Source organism: Aplysia californica, unplaced genomic scaffold, assembly GCF_000002075.1.
Source record: "Aplysia californica isolate F4 #8 unplaced genomic scaffold, AplCal3.0 scaffold00060, whole genome shotgun sequence".
Lineage (NCBI taxonomy): Eukaryota > Metazoa > Mollusca > Gastropoda > Aplysiida > Aplysiidae > Aplysia > Aplysia californica.
In genome coordinates this window covers 833821-850681 of record NW_004797330.1, presented here as the reverse complement: position 1 = coordinate 850681, position 16861 = coordinate 833821, and the positions used below count along the sequence as shown (strand labels likewise).

General features: G+C 39.8%; 1 protein-coding gene across 2 annotated transcripts; it reads left to right on the top strand.

The window, feature by feature from the left end:
• Positions 1-192: 192 nt before the first annotated feature.
• On the top strand, positions 193-11293 carry LOC101853068 (oocyte zinc finger protein XlCOF6). 2 transcript variants are annotated; one of them, XM_005093238.3, is made up of 2 exons: positions 193-271; positions 8854-11293. In XM_005093238.3, the coding sequence occupies exon 2, from the start codon at positions 8947-8949 to the stop codon at positions 11005-11007; it is 2061 nt and encodes a 686-aa protein (XP_005093295.1). In that variant the 5' UTR covers positions 193-271; positions 8854-8946; the 3' UTR covers positions 11008-11293. The 2 variants fall into 2 exon arrangements, with proteins under 2 accessions (XP_005093295.1, XP_005093296.1); XM_005093239.3 differs by lacking the exon at positions 193-271 and adding an exon at positions 278-392.
• The last annotated feature ends 5568 nt before the right edge of the window (positions 11294-16861 follow it).

Genomic DNA, 16861 nt, shown 5'->3' with positions numbered 1-16861 from the left:
CCCCCCCCTTTTCATTATACTAAATTACACAATATACGTATAATTTATTGTTTCTGTTCTGTCTGAGACTTCTTCTATCATAATATATTATAATTGATGACAAGCTCAAACATTCAAGCAGCTTGACTGCGGAACAGTGAAAACTCTGGAAAACGAAGAAGAAAATAAAAAGTGTGAAGAGGAAAAGGAAAGGAACGACGAAGTAAGAAGATGGAAATAACAAATGGCGATCAACACCAAACAGTCTAAGTGTTTATAGAGTTCAATCTTGGTATGTTGCTGGCATAAGACGGACCATTGTGGAGTCCAGGTCTACATTGTGCTCATTACACTACTCTTTAAAAAAAACATTTATCATGTAAATTCCAAACCGGGTGAATGACTAATTTTAGGTGAGAACACGTTGTTACCCACCACTTATCGATAACGAATCGCTAGAGATCTAGAATCTAGAATCTAGATTCTAGATCTAGATTTTTTATATCTAATATCTAGATCTAGATATCGGTTAGATCTAGAGTATAGATATCTAGATCTAGATATAGATCTAGATATAGAATCTAGATTAGATCTTATATCTAAGTATCTAGAATCTAGATCTAGATTCTAGATCTAATTTCTTTTTATCTTTTTGGGGGGAGAAAATCCACATTAATTAGGCATTAGCCTTATCTATTCATAAGTTCAAAGATTCAGTTGCATGATGACAGGCAAATAAGTGTAAATAACTGTTGAGAGCCACAGCCAGGATTAGCCATGGTTCTAGAATCTAGAGATCTAGATATCTAGATCTAGAATCTCTATCTAGATCTAGATCTATTTCTATATATATAATATTAATATCTAATATTTAGGAAGTGATTATTCACACCTGGTGTTCGAATAAGAAATAATTCTATTTGCACAGGGTCGAGCCTACATTGATTTTGGACCTCGTTTGTCCCACCTGGGTATCCCACCTTTTGGCAAAGGCTATGTAAAGATCTAAATGTTAAAACAACTGTACTCTAGGAATCTAATCTAGATATCTAGAAACTAGATCTAGATCTACTTATTTTCTTGTTGTTATTGTTGTTCTCTGATCATGTGTTTTCTATTTTTTATGTTCATCGTAGAAAGTGGCTAGTGGCTATTCTCACCCGCCCGGAAGTCTCGCAAGATCAACTCCTCCCCTCTTCTGTCTCTCTCTCTGTCTCTTTCTGAATACTGTCTATCGGTGTGGACGATCAAATTGACCAAAACAGAGTTAAAATATGATGTTAAAACACAAAAGTAAATTAATTTGGTTGTCTACAAAGATGCTACGGCTATTTAACTTTTCGAATCGAGCCGAACTACGCGGGTCGCCATTTTGTTTTGCCCGGAAGTTCTCGCGCTACTCCTCTCTCTCTTTCTCTCTCTCTCTCCACTGCCCACAGACAAAATTGTACGCTTTTAGTAGGCTACAGTTGTAATGGAACGTTTGTTCATGGCACAGAATTCTACAATTTTTCTGTTATCACAGTGTAGAATTCTGTGGTGTAGGGTGAACGCAAAATTTGGTGAACGCACACCGGGTGAGAATAGCCACAAGACTCGCCTGCAGGGGCGAAGGCTGACTTGTTTGACAGGGTAATCAAAGTGAAACGGGACCAGATATGGCCTGTAGATATGACACAAGAATCTTACTCGAGGCGGCGACTCTGAGTTGTGAATGAAAACAAATCCGGAATTCATATTGTATGTTCAACCGCCAAAATAATCGGGAAAGTATCTTATTAAATATCAGTTCCAACTAAAATTAAATTTAACTTTAGATGTGAAAACATAAACACGAAGCAAAGAAGCAGAGACATCAGTACTAGATCTATATGTTATAGATCTCTACCAGTGAGTCTAACTCTTTGGTAGAACATGACAATTATCATTTTAAAAATTTTACATTTGACTGTTTTTGTTAGCCCTCCGCGGCCAGGAGCTGGTGTCATAATCGAGGTCACGATCTGATTATAGGACGGTAAAAAGTCGAGGAAAAAAAGCAAGCACTTGCAACAGTGAAAAGATTGTTAGAGGAGTCAGTTCCCCTCACATTTGTGAGGTAGACTCGACCAGTGTTAGTTAGCTTACTTAATCAGGGCTTGAGATTGATTTAACTGTGACCCCAAAGGGGTGAACAGGGTATATGTGGCAATGAAACAGCTTAGACTGCTATGCACATGTTCCCTTCAACTATATTGGTGGACTCTTCCAGCCTCACTTTAAGCTTACTTAATCAAAGCTTGCGATTGCTTATGGAGTGGCCCAAGAGGGGTGAGGAGGCTATTTCTGTGGCCGTGAAACCGTTTTGAATGTTAGGCATACTGTTCATTGTTGATTACGAACGTCTTTTGACATTTAATTTAAGAGGTTTACGTTTATGGATGAATTTGACAGCGACAATGTTTCAAAATTAGGAAGGGAAGCAGTGATTATTTGATTATATATAGACGCTTCGCCCCTGCTCGCCTCTCACTCCGGGTGAGAATAAAGGTGGCCTTCATCGTAATGTCAATATAATTTAATTTGATGTTGTTCCTACTTACCTTTTGTATGTATGTAGAGGTAGGGTTTTACGGCGCTCGCAACTGCTAAGGTTATGTGAGCGCGCTCTTACCGTTTAAAAAAAAAATGAAATGTGTTATGTGAGTGTGAGAGCGTGTCTCCACCAAAACCGAAAACATGTACATGTTCTGACACTGGCAGGCTCGTTGTGTGTGATTCCATTTATTTACATATCCTGTTTCTTTTTCTTGAATAACACACGTTTAGGATTAAAAGGGCCACTTTTCGGATAGGTGGACACAGGCCCTTATTTGTTAATTTTTGTGGTTATTTATGTTCTGTTCTAATTTTGATTTCATTCTGTTGTGAATCCTGTATTTTTCACGATTTTACAAACTACAAATGATCTTCTGGATGCTTGAAACAGAACACAACAAATTTTGGTGCTTTAGATTAAGTTACCTCTACCAACATATATTGCTATATATTTGTCTTGAAAGCTTGAAAATTATTGACAACTTTTATGGCAACTTTTGCCATTTTTGTGGCAACTTTTGGACTATAAAATGGCAACAAATGCGGATGCTAGCGCAATACACAACTTGAATCCAATTTGAGTGGAGTTTTTTTGTATCACACTGCACAATTAGAATTATTTTAGATCCATCCCTACCAAAGATAACACAAGATTGTTCACTTCACCCGAAAAGTGTTCGCAGAAGTCGGCGCATTGCTTCAGATGGCAATATAGCCTTTGTTTTGAAGCTCTCTTTCGTTTCAAGCTCTCTTTCGTTTCTTCAGAAAAAGAAAAGGATTTATATAAGCACAGTCTTTTAATTTCGCTTTTATTGTTTTTCACACAAGTCGGCTAACTCTGTTCGCAAAGCCTGCACTTTTTCGAAGAGGGCTCCACCAAATTGTGATGACACTTTTTTAAATTGGTTCAAAGAGAGGAATAAATTATCTACATGATCTTTGTCCCTACGCGACAAGGGGGAAAAATGAGGAAATGCTAAGCCCATTTAATTTCCATCCTTCTTTTGAAATGCCCTGTGTCAATATTTTGTAGTATTCACTCACACTCCCTATGTGAATATAATTTCATAGTTTTCACACACCCTGTGCGAATAAAATTTCTTACTGTGCGCACACCCTGTGCGAGTACAATTCCATAGTGTTGACACACCCTGTTCGAATAACTACAGCCATTTTATCAAATGCAATATGCATCAAAGTTTTCCTCACTGGTCACTGCAATTTTCACTTGAAGCTGCACGAGCGAGCGCTAGATCTATTCCTGGCACACCTCTGTGATTGGCCCAAGTATAGATCAGATGACATATTTCCGCCATCTATTTTTGTCGTCTTCTGGGGTTTCTCCCAAGACTCTTGGGTTTCCCACACCAATAACTGTTGACTAGATCTAGATCTCGCCGTGTTTGTTTTGTTGGGGGGGGGTTTTGGTATTAATTTGTGTTGGGCCTATTGATTATTTATAAACAATCTTAGCAATTATTTTTCCATTTATTTACCTTCTTCTCAAAGTTGTACACACACACACACAAGCGCGTGCGTGCACGTACACACACACATGCACAAATGTGCACACACAGCCCAAGCTGTTGGCGATGAAATCTAGTGAAGTAGCCCATGTCGCGGGCCTGCCACGGTGAGATATAGGTGCTCGCTGTAGCTTCCATGTAATTACACATGAAGCTACAGCGAGCACCTAGCATACCTCTGCGATTAGCTGAAATATAGATGACGTATTTCCGCCATCTATTTTTGTTGTCTTGCGGGGCTTCCCTCATCAGTTGACCAAAGATTGTGTAGTAGAGAATCTTTGAGTTGACTAGATCTCACAGTAAGGGGCACCCTGTGTTAGCATGCGATGGACAACGTCACTAGGTTTCATGGGCTGTGTGTGCACGCATGTGTGTGTGTGCGCACGCGCTTGTGTGTGTGTATGTGTACAACTTTGAGGAGAAGGTAAATTTATGGAACGAGAATTGCTGAGATTCTTTATAGAAGATATCACAAACTTTTTGTTTTAATGAGTTTTATAGCGCTCGCAACTGGATTAGATCATATGAGCGCTAACACAAATTGATACCAAAAAAACCCAACCCCAAACACTGCGAGATCTAGTCAACAGTTACTGTGGAAACCTGATATAACAGGGATGGTGGGAGTAGAGAAAATGTCCTGCTATACCCGATCCCTGTTAAATCAGAAATGCAGGGTAGTTTCCTTTGTCACAAGTACCCACGAACAGGGGTTTTGGCACCAACTGTCTCCTTGCCTCCTTAAAATCACATCAGAAGAGCTTGTTCCACAGCATCTGCATCGGTTGTGTCATCTTCTTTCAACCCAGAGCAAATTTTCCATTGGGGTATACAGCCACTATCTTTTCTCTATCCTTGATAATGGTGAGAATCGACCTTTGTGGAATGTCGAATTGACGACAAATCTCTGCCAGTGGAGCTTGCGTTTTGTCAACAGCCTGGATTTTTTCGGGGTTTTTTTGTCAATTGAAAGGCATTTTCTCTTGCGTTTGACATCGTTGGTGACAGTAGACACATTACGCGTGCGTGTTGCTAGGTTTCGGGCTAGATCGAGGTCTGCAGCACACCGCAGCCCTCTCTCGCTTCACATGCTACCTGTGCTTGCTCTACTTGCAGTGGCATGGCTTGCATGGGCTTGCTCCATCACTGCTGTACTCTCTCTCTCTCTCGCTCTCTTACTTTTTACACATTGTTAACGAGCCATTGTCCCTGCTATAACCGGTTGGCCTCCGATGGGGCCCTGTTATTGCCGATAACTTTTAATAGAGACAAAGAGTAAGAAAAATCTGGGATTTAAAATATCCATGTTATTACCGGATCCCTGTTATTACCGGGCCTGTTATATTTTTTATACAGTCAAACCTGTGTAAGACGGCCACCCATTGTCAAGGAGAAAAGTGGCCGTATAAGACAGGTGGCCGTTTTAGGCAGGACTGATCAAGATGAAAAAAATGAACCATTCCCATCTGAGGTCCCAATCGAAAGTAGCCGCATTGTTTCTGTTTTTGTTGTTGGTGGTGGTGGTTTGTATTTTGTTGGTAATTTTTATTTTGTTGCTGATTTTGCACAAGGGTGACAATAAAACGAAAGGTATCTGACGAGGAAGACCGAGTGCCATGTTAAAACAAACACATGGGTCGCCACCATTCGGAGAACGAGCAACGCTTCTGTCCCAAGTTCATGTTGACGTCCTTTGTTACTTTGTTACAGACTGGGTAAACAGTGACCACTCATCTCACTTACGATTTGTGTATTCATTCTGGGCGGGGCTTATGGGTTTTGAGGGATCACACGCTTACCTCGCCAGCAGCTGAAAAGTGGTAGCTATTGGTCAACAGTGGGAGGGGCCTACGCAACATGATCAGTTGGAGGGACTACCTAACAACAACGAAGGTGATTGAATTGTGATGGCTCGTCTACAACGCCAGGGGCCAAGGCACAATTTAGGACAAAACGTAATGGAGTCACTAAGGTGGCCGTCTAAGACAGGTGTTATTGCTTAGTGTGATACGGGTTGTGTGTTAAAATATGGTGGCCGCGGCTGCGTTGGACAGGTGCCCGTTTTACACAGTAAAATTATATAGAAAAAACGCAAGGGGGGCAATGGAAAGTGGCCGTTTGTACGGGTGGCCGTCTTATAGAGGTGGCCGTCAGGGCAGGTTTGACTGTATATGGTTTCCACTGTACTGACGTGGGAAACCCAAGAGTCTAGGGGGAAACCCCGGAAGACGGCAAAAATAGATGGCGGAAATACGATCTTTCTAGGTACTTTCTAGAGATTGTATAGTTTTTTCAGTTCAAATATATACACATAACAAATTCAAAGACCGCATAGAAAGACCAAATTACACCAAGCAAATCCAAATATACAAATGACGTCATAAAAAGTCCTAATACAACAATAGCAAGTTCAAATGTAAACATAGAAATCTCAAATGTAACACATAGCAAATTCAAATGTAAATATGCTTGAACTAGAGTAAAAGGAGGCTAAGTGGGTGGTTGGCGGGTGCTCTGGTGTGGTTTGCTCCTTCTTTCCTATCTAACACCTATCATCCTGATCTCTCCTCCTTCTTTTTGTGTCTGTTACTCTCTTGTAACACCTCTAATCTCCAGCCCTTATATGACCTTATTGTGTTGCAAGTGCCGTAACGCTCTTACTAAAACTAAAAAGGAGGCTAAAAGTATAAGAAGTATATCAAGGTAAAAAGTGAAAGGGCTTGGGTTTTTTTGGCCACGAACAAGTTAGACGTAAGCCGTGTGGTGCCACAAGGAAGAAATCACGTGAAACGAAAGTAGGCCTAATAGTTAAATGTTAAAAACCGAAAATAAACTCACATGTTTAACAGAAACGAATGGTTATGATACAAATCAACATAGTTCTGGTATATTATAGAACTCACTGAGTGAAATCTAAAGCCAAGTTTACTTTTATTTACTTATTATTGCACTGCAAAACGCTATGGCTTATAGGCTTGCATTGATCTGAAGGCTGCTGCCATTTTCACTATAGTCACAGCTTGGTTTTTTTCCAGTATCTGGGCAAGTCTGTTACTGTGACCATCCTTTGTTGATGAGTCGGCTGAGTGAGCATTTGGTCTTTTGCTTCACCGAGCCACGGTTTCAAATCGTATTTCCAAATTCACAAGCATTCTCGTAGATGTTAAGAAAAGGTGTGAAGGGGGGTAGATATTTCTTCCCCAATCTATTGATGAGTTGCCATTTAAAGCCTGCCTTTGTGCACGAGCATTGTTACATACAAAGCATACTTTGTTGTGGGGATTGTTAGACCAGTTTCTCAGAGGGATGGGTTGAAACGAAAGCTGCCATTCCCTCTACTTGAAAGTCGTGAAAGACAAGGCCACCCTCGTCACTGATAGTTATTTAGGCCCCTATGGCATCGTGCGGTTCAGTACCCTTCGACCCTGCATTACTCGAACAAAGCATTGACCACTCCATGCTCTTCATCAGTTTCTCTTCATTAACAACTTGATACCAGCCTCATCGATGAAGGCAAATTCATACCGCTAAATGTACTGCATCAGCCATGCTGCATATTGTAATTGATGTCTAGTTGCTTCAGTTCTATCTGAATTTCTTTCCGCGGGAGCATCCTCGGGATTTTTTTTAACAGTGATCAATTCACCTTAAAATTAAACTGCTAATCGTTGTCGACAACTCAGTTTGAGCACTTCAAAATGCTTTTCACGCTGGATAATCTTAGTGGAGGATATTTGCTTTTGCTAAGTGGCATTTGAACTTGCTATTGTGTTACATTTGGATTTGCTATTTGTACATTTGAACTTGTTACGCACAATCGTGCACTAAAATTTCCTATTGAACATTTGAACTTTCTATGTGCCTCCTAGAACACTCAGATCATCAAGTAACAAAACAACCCTTGTTAAGCCTAAAATAAATTACAAATCATATGGCCAACGCTCTTTTTCATATTTTGCCCCACTTGTTTGGAATAGGCTTCCAAAAACGATCAGAGAAGCAGAAAATCTAGAAATTTTTAAGAAGAAACTAAAATCATTTCTATTTTCATCATATTTCGATTAGACAGAATGCATCCAAGCTGTAGATGTTGTATGTGCGTATGTGTGTATGTGAGTATGTATGTGTGTGTGTGGTGCGTGCGTGAGTGAATATGTGTTTGCATGAGTATGTAACACTATGTACCTTTAAAATTGATTTGTAAATCCATTATATCATGTATCATGTTAAGCGCATAGAGCATTGCATAAGTGGATATGCGCTATATAAATGCAATCCATTATTATTATTATTATGTGGCATTTGAACTTGCTATGTGGCATTTTATTTCCTATGTGCACATTTGATCTGAAAAAAACTATATTACATATATCTGTCTCGATGTGAAGATGTGGTTTCCACTCTGTCACTGCCCAGATTGTTTCTGATGGGACAAGTCAAAACAGCCCATCTCCAAAATGATCTAAATGGTGTTTTTGGGGAGTTAACATTTTCTATTACAATAAAATAGTTACAGCTGTACAAAAATTTGTGCTTTCATAAATCAGATTAGGTGCTTTAATTATTGGCTTATATGCTTAGTTCTTTTAAAATACGTGATAAATATATATTCATATGTTTCAATTTTAGTGGAGGCTTGCTTTAAGGTTTCAGGTGTTTGTTTGTTTTAAGTTTTGCTTTAAGATGGTTACCCTTGTCAGTTTCTATCTTTAAAAAGTTGAGTTTACATTGTAAGTATCTAACGCAGTGTACCCTTCATCTCTTTCAGAACTGTGTTTTATTGCACTCCGAGAGGCACCTGAAACTGAAACTCAGCCCGTACCCAAGGAAAGCAACCAATTTTGTCTCTCGATCTTTTACAATGGGTGACGTTCCAGAAGAAAGCATTCAATATCACATTGAGATACAGGACAACCATCTCGGAAACCAGATAGATGGTGATGTAATGGTGGTACTCGACCTAGATGGTCAAGAGCTTCCTGAGTATGTGGCTGAGACCATCATGGAGTTGGCACGCAGTGGTGGGCAACATGCCCACTCTGTCTCAGATGCAAGTCAGCTGAGCAGTGCTGATGCTGTTGCAGTTCACTTAACCGAGGATAAAGACTTGAAGCCTTCTGTTTGTGCGTCTTCAGATGGACAAGTTGATAATATTATACCATTAGCTGCTACAACTTTGAGTACAGTGGAACAAAACCAAACTTTCCGTGTTGATTCAGGACAAGAGAGTGCAGGCACTTTTCAGAAACTACTTGCAGAGAATCACTCTAACACTATCCAAGATTCTGTGGATGTTAAAAGCGTATTTCCTGTTGATATTAAAGTGGATACAGGAGTTCAATGTGAACTCATTCCTGATGTTGAAAATCCTAAATCAACGAAAAGGAACCAAAGTGGCAAAGATCTCCTTAAGAGTGACCTGGTGCCAAGTGTTAAAGAAGAAACATTGGACTCGAAGGAAAACAGTGATATGAGTACACAGGAGAGTGCTAAAATTGTGAAAGAGTTCTCTTGTGAAACATGCAGTCATATGTTTGAAAATGAGATCGATTTGGGAAGGCATGCTTTGTCTGTTCACAAAATTAAGAAACCTTTCAAGTGTTTTCAGTGTGACAAAGCTTTTGAAAAGGAACTGTCGTTTCAGATACATATGCTTAGTCATGAGACTGTGATGATAAAAGGTAAAAAGGGTTTTTTCTTGTGTCCATTATGTGACTTTCAGTGTAGACTAAAGCAGCAACTTATGTCACATTTTGCAGCCTCCCATCCATCTCGAGGAGTCTTTGCTTGTGCTTTGTGTAGGTTTGCTTGTTTATCAGAAGAAGAATTGAAGGATCACAATATTTCACAAAGGCACAAAACAAACAGTGCAAAACATTCAGTTTGTCCTATTTGTAGTGCACCATGTAGAAAAGTGGATGAACACATAGCATTAATGCATTCAAACGAGAGACCCTTTCTTTGTACAAAATGTGGACACAAGTCGAAGACCGAGAGTGCCCTAAAGACTCACATGCTAACACATACAGATAATAAAGATTTTGTGTGTACTGACTGCAACACGGCATTCAAATCCTTGAGTCGTCTGAAAAGACATTTGAAAAAGCATAATCCAGTGAAAAGGTTTTCGTGTTCTAAGTGTTCTTTTGCGACCAATGAAAGTTATGATTTTAAGCGACACATGCAAAGGATTCATACAAGGAAGGCATGTTACACATGCAAAGAGTGTAGTCTCACATTTTTTAGGACAGTAGAACTAAAGTTACATGCAATGTCAGAACACAATAGCAAAGATGTTTTCTACTGTGAGTATTGTGATTTCTCCTGTGTATTAAAGGTTGATTTCAGACATCACATGCAACAACACACTCGGATGAATCGTTTTTCCTGTAAAATATGTGACTTTTCAAGCCCCTGGAAATGCCATTATGAAAGACATTTAACTGTACATAGTGACGTTAAGCCTTATGTGTGCCCTAAGTGTGGGTACAAATGTAAAGAAAAAGTTAATCTGAAAAAACACATGGTTGTACACTCTAACGAAAAACCATTTAGTTGCTCGTTGTGTACCTATAAGTGCAAATTAAAAAGCATGCTAAAGAATCATCACAGAGTGGTACATTCAGAGACCAGGCCATATTGTTGCACTGAATGTAACTATACTGCTAAGACAGCTGGAAACTTAAAAAAGCATATGTGGATTCATGAGCAGCACAAACCTTTCAAATGTGCTCACTGCCCTTATAAATGTCGAGAAGGGAGCAAGTTAAGGAGGCATGAGAGTAAAAAGCACAAAGATGTCGCAAATGATGGCAGTGTTGATGTCAAAGAGGAAGCTCCCATCCGATTTTTGAGAGTTGATTTAGGTCATCTTCCCAAGCCTGTTTTGTTGGATTTGGGTGCAACAGCTGTACCTGTGTAATGGAATACTTTTGGTTGTTGTGGGTGGAAAATGTTTTTTTAAAAGAAATCTATCCATGTTATAAGGTTTCCTAACGATGACTTGATGAATGAGTTAAAACTATAATTTTGTTGAATCACACTAAGTACAAATTTATGCACAGTCAGTATTGATTTCCTTTGCTAAGTGTGGTTGTGTGCATGCTTGAGCAAAGTCTATTATGTGCATGCTTGAGCATGTGTGTGTTTGTGCACTTGATATAATATATGCCTTTCTCTTTCTTGAATAGTGGGTGGTTGGTGGGTGTTTTGATGTGGTTTGCTCCTTTTTTCCTATAAAAAACATCCATCTTCCTTATCTCGTCTTTATTTATTTGTATGTTAAACTACTCTCTAATGATAACTTTAATCTTCAGCACTTACATGACGTGTTTTGTCTCATAGTATGATCTACAGTGGAAACCATATATAACAGGCCCGGTAATAACAGGGATCCGGTAATAACAGGGATTTTTAAAATCCCCGTTTTTTCCTACTCTTTGTTTCTATTAAAAGTTATCGGCAATAACAGGGCCTCATCGGAGCCCAACCGGTTATAGCAGGGACAAAGGCTCGTTAACAATGAGTAAAAAGTAAGAGAGACAGAGACAGAGTAACGCAGTGATGGAGCAAGCCCACGCAAGCCATGCCATTGCAAGCACATGCAGCGTGTGAAGCGAGAGAGGGCTGCGGTGTGCCGCAGACCTCGATCTCGCCTGAAACCTAGCAACACGCACGCATAGTGTGTCACCAAAGATGTCAAATGCTAGAGAAAATGCCTTTCAATTGACAAAAATACAAAATAATCCAGGCTGTTGACAAAAAGCAAGCTCCACAGGCAGAGATTTGTTGTCAGTTCGACATTCCACAAGGGTCAATTCACACCATTATCAAGGATAGAGAGAAAATAGTGGCAGCATACTCCAATGGAAAGTTTGCTCTGGGTCGAAAGAACATGAGACTACCCGATGCAGATGTCGTGGACCAAGCTCTTCTGATGTGGTTTAAGAGGGCAAGGCGAAAGTTGGTGCCAAAACCCCTATTCGTGGGTACTTGTGGCAAGGGAAACTACCCATGAATAAGTGCAGCTGGATTAGTCCACAAATGCCTACTTTCCTTTGCATTTCTGATTTAACAGGGATCGGATATAACAGGACATTTTCTCTACTCCCACCATCCCTGTTATATCAGGTTTCCACTGTATTTTGTGTTGCAAGTGCTTGTACTGTAGCTTGTTCACTTTGTTTGTAATTGTAAGAGAATTTAACATTCCAGCTCATTCATAAATTTAATTTGTTGTGACTTTGCATGACAATTTTTTGGGGCCATGTATGTGGGCCCTACATTTAACATCACCCTTTGGGTGCATGCACAGGATCCCTACAATCAAAGATTTATTGGAACTTAGGCTGCAAATTGCTCAGTTTGAGACTGCAACACCATCCTGCCCTCACATTTCAGTGTAGATCTAGTTTTTCCCCCATGAGTTTTTCCCCAATAATGTTTTTGTGCACCTGTACTTTTGTTTGAAATGCATTACGTGCAAAATTTATAATTTTTGGTCTTATACTTTAAATTTAAATCTTGTCAGACATAATTTCATTTCGAATGTTTAAATTCCTTTTAAAGGATGTTATGTGTGTATGCAATAGAAAAAATGCACTTTTGTTGAAACTTTGAAAGGAGACGGTAAACAAAAAATTTATATTATATGTACATAATATATGTTAATTGGTGAGTCACGGTTGAATTAAAAGGGGCTCAAAGTCAAGAAAGGAAGTCATTAAAGTGAATTACATGTTGTTTAGCTTTTGTGTTTGCTGTACATTTACATTAGTATGGTAGCCTATTGCTAATGTGTACTGGTGTCTTCTGTGATTTTGTTTTGTTTGTTTGGTTTGGGGTTGGGTTGTTTTGGGGGGGGAGGGGGGGTTACGGCGCTCACAACTGCATAAGGTCATATGAGCGCCAGGACACATTAAATTAAACGTTTTCAGTTAATGAGAAATTTTGAATTTAATTTGCCCAGGTGGCGGCCGAAGCCTACTTTTTTCTATTTTGGACCACCAAGGGATCTTTAACATGCGCAACTTGTACACGTGGCCTCCAAGATTTTTTGCCTTTGTCTGAGAAGGCTAGGTGTAGAGCTGTGGCTGAAAGACAAGTAAGCAGGAAAGAATGTGAAAGAAGAGACTTTTAGAGAAGAAAATTTTCCATCTCTCTATCTGGATTTGTACCTGGGACCTACTGAATGAGAGACGAACACTTTAACTGTGAGACCATGAGAGCCCCTTCTGTGACTGTGCTTGTTTTTAAATTTATGTGTACAAAATGAAAAATCAGGTTTTCCGCTGTCTCTTCAAATGAAAGACCTCATGTTTCGTATGATATTTTAATTGAAACAAGTAACATGTATGTGTATAAGTATAATGTACTATTATGCTCAATGAGAAAAGTGATATGTTATATATATGGAGAAAAACTCTCATGCATTTGTGTGTGGAACAAAGTTGGTATAGATGTTGGGACTCTGAGATCAAGAGTAGATCTTAACATACGAGCGAAAGTAAAGATTTTTATCATGTTTAAAACCATGACTTCTAAAGGTGCAAACAGTGGTTCATTTACTTTTTGCTTTTCCTTAAAAGAAATAATAGATCTAGTGATAATGGTAAATAAAAGAGTGGTATGTGGTGATTTATTTTGATAACGGAGGCCTACTTAGTTTAACAGTTTACAGTGCTTCTATTTTGTCAGTGAGAAAAAGGAGGCAAGGTCACACATTCTAATTTGATTCAAAATGTCTTAACCCTGTGACTGTAACATCTCATGAAAGGAAATTCCTTTGACGGGAAAGTCCTTTGACTTTGAGTACATTGTACATGTTTGTCTTTGTTCACAGTAGAATTTGAAAAAGCCACCATTTTCCTTGCACAGCTCTCTAAAGTGCTTACCTCTCAAAAAGAAGAAACGGCAATGATTATAGCACAATTTTGGATTGCTTTCTTTATGTTTTGGGGGATTTTTTATTATCATATAGTGAACATTAAAATCACCTTCTAATAACCATTCATGGATTGTTGACACTGGCACATGGTACATTTAATTGTGGATCTAATTTTCAAATTTTTTGGAGGCCCATCATAGTGCTGTAGCTGGTTCAGTTTCGACAGCATTTAGCCAAGCAGATAACGTACAAAATATGTATCTTTATGAATAATATGATTAAAACACCTTCCCCACTCACTGAAAACAAGTTTGTTTTAAGATCATATATCGCATTTAGATTTTGGAACTCATTTTGACACTTTGTGGGGTGAAGAAAATCACATAAAATTATAATAATTTTATATAAACCTAACAACTATTATTATCAAACAAAATTCTACCAGGGGCGTATAACATAGGAACATGAATTAACGGCGCTCTAACTACTTTGAGATACGGAAGAGTCTTCTTTGATAAAGAGAATGACTTAACATACAATGTAGGCTATTGTATATGATGTATGAAAGTGAAATGTACAACATGTCTATAACTTCATAGGAAATCTGAAGAAAAGAAAGGTACATTGTATTATTGGATCGGCATATGTTGTTCTTTTAGTCATAACAGCAATGAAACACAGCAGCTCTTTAGTAGTTTTATGTTTTTCATTGCATCAAACAACTGATGCTGTGGTACATGTGCTTAATAACTATTGCTATGTTTTATTTTTATTTGGTTAAATTTGATTGTAAAATAAAGACTGCCACTGATGAAAATTCTTCGTTTATTATTTTGGGCACTCGCTGTTAATAATGTAGCACTGTCAAGCTCTGTTTGGTAACTGCCTATCCTTGGGACGAGCATAAAGTTTGCGGCTGCGCTCATATGACCTTATGCTGTTGCGAGCGCCGTAAAACCCCATACTATACTATACAAAGTTTGCGGTACAGGGAGGGTGGCGGTGTATATGTATTGGGATAATATTAATATAATACGGAGTGCTCATTGGCACAGTCGGGTTGGGTCAGTTTGCTTGCCAGATTGAGGGGGCAAAGCGGCTATCGTGGCACAAGCCGATCGCGCCAGACTAGTCGACTCCAAAACGAACGTGTTTGTTTTCAGGAGACGAGTGGGGCAATCGCTCCCGACCGGACCCGATCCCTTCCTCAATGTGCACCCCGTAAAAGTGGCTATTGTGACACAAACCTTTCGCTCGACTCGTCGCCTCAAAAACAATAAACGTGTTTGTTTTCAGGCGATGAGTCGTGCTATCGACCCGACCCGACACGATCCCATCCGCAATGGGCACCCGGAATAACACAGTGGCGTGGGGTGGTGCCAATCTATCTGACTTCTAGGGCCAAGTACTCTTCCAGTCAATGTACTAATGTGTATAATATAATGAGTCTTCTTTGATCTTTAATTTCCTTTTGCTTTTGGACATGCGTGAGCCAATACAAATAAAATGGCAGAATCAGAACATGCGCACATTATAATAAATGTAGTAAGTATGGTGAATATCATCATTTAGTGGAGCAAGTCCTTTCAGAACCGGGACAATGTGAAGGATGACGCCTTTTATGTTTCAACTTCTCCCTTTGTATTGTGTGCAAAGAGTAATAACCGGGGGTAACTGAAGGTGTGATAAATTTTCTTGCAGCGTGAAAATTCAGTCGCCAACCTTTTGAGGGGCTTGGAGGAGGGGACTCTCCTCAAAAAGGGAGGTGAAACTGAGAGGTTGGTGACTCTACATTGTACTCTGTCGCTCGCAAAGCTTTTCCTGTAAATTGATCCTGCCGCTCCCAAGGAGGTTACACAGTGACAGAGGTCCTTGGCCGCTCCCCAAATTGGGGCCAGACGTGAAAAAGCTGCGGGGAACGTGGCCCCACTCTGTCTGCACATAAAGGGGTAGTAGTAGTAGTAGAGAATCTTTGACGGAGCCTTCTGTTCCATCTAAAAACACGGGCCATCTCAAGTAACCTTCCTCACACAAGGAGATTATAAAAGCAAAGATCCTCCACTACACTAGATCTAGTAGCAGTAGTAGTAGTAGAGAATCTTTTGTAAAAGGGACAGATCTGTTGTTGTTACGTCACAGAGGATCCACGCGCTGAGCAGAGAGCGCAGAGCCTACTTTAATTGCGCTGGCGGACCTGTGCGGGCGGGCGAGACTGCACGTACAGTGGTGGACACATTGGGCATGTCTATTGTTAAGGTTTTAATGAAACAGGAAAACGTACAATCAATTATTTATTGTGCTCTGTAAAAAAACGTGGTTATTGAGGACAAGAAAGAAAGGAAGGGGGGGGGGGGAGCTTGACTGCTAGCACGCGCCCATGTTTGGTAGAGACAAGAGTTTAGACGCAAATTGTGGCGGGTCTTGCCTCATCTACTAGATGTTTTTTATTTGTTGGTTGTTTTTTTAAAATCCAATACACGTCCTTGCCAGTCCTCGGGTCGCCTAGACCTGCCATGTAGATTTGAGTGTAAGTCCCCGCACTTATGGCGTTTGCCAGCCCTTTTTAAAGGCTATAATTTGGTCATTGGACACCGACACTTTAATGCCAGCAGGACAAGTTGGCGCAGTTCGTTTTTGTTTTTTTTAAGTTTCTGCTATTCAGCGAGAATCAGGAGCTAATCGACATCAAGTGCTAGAAAATTTAAAGCCGAACCCGCAGAGACGTTTGTGGGCAAGAGATTATCAAGCAGCCATCGGTGCTGTGCGCCGTTGGCATAGTTTTCTAGTATTATTCATAACCTCAAGGTAGGCCTACATGTGAGAATGTCTATACATGTATGGCCCAGTGGCGGGGCGCCATTGGTGCAAGCGCTCCACCTTACACTGGCCT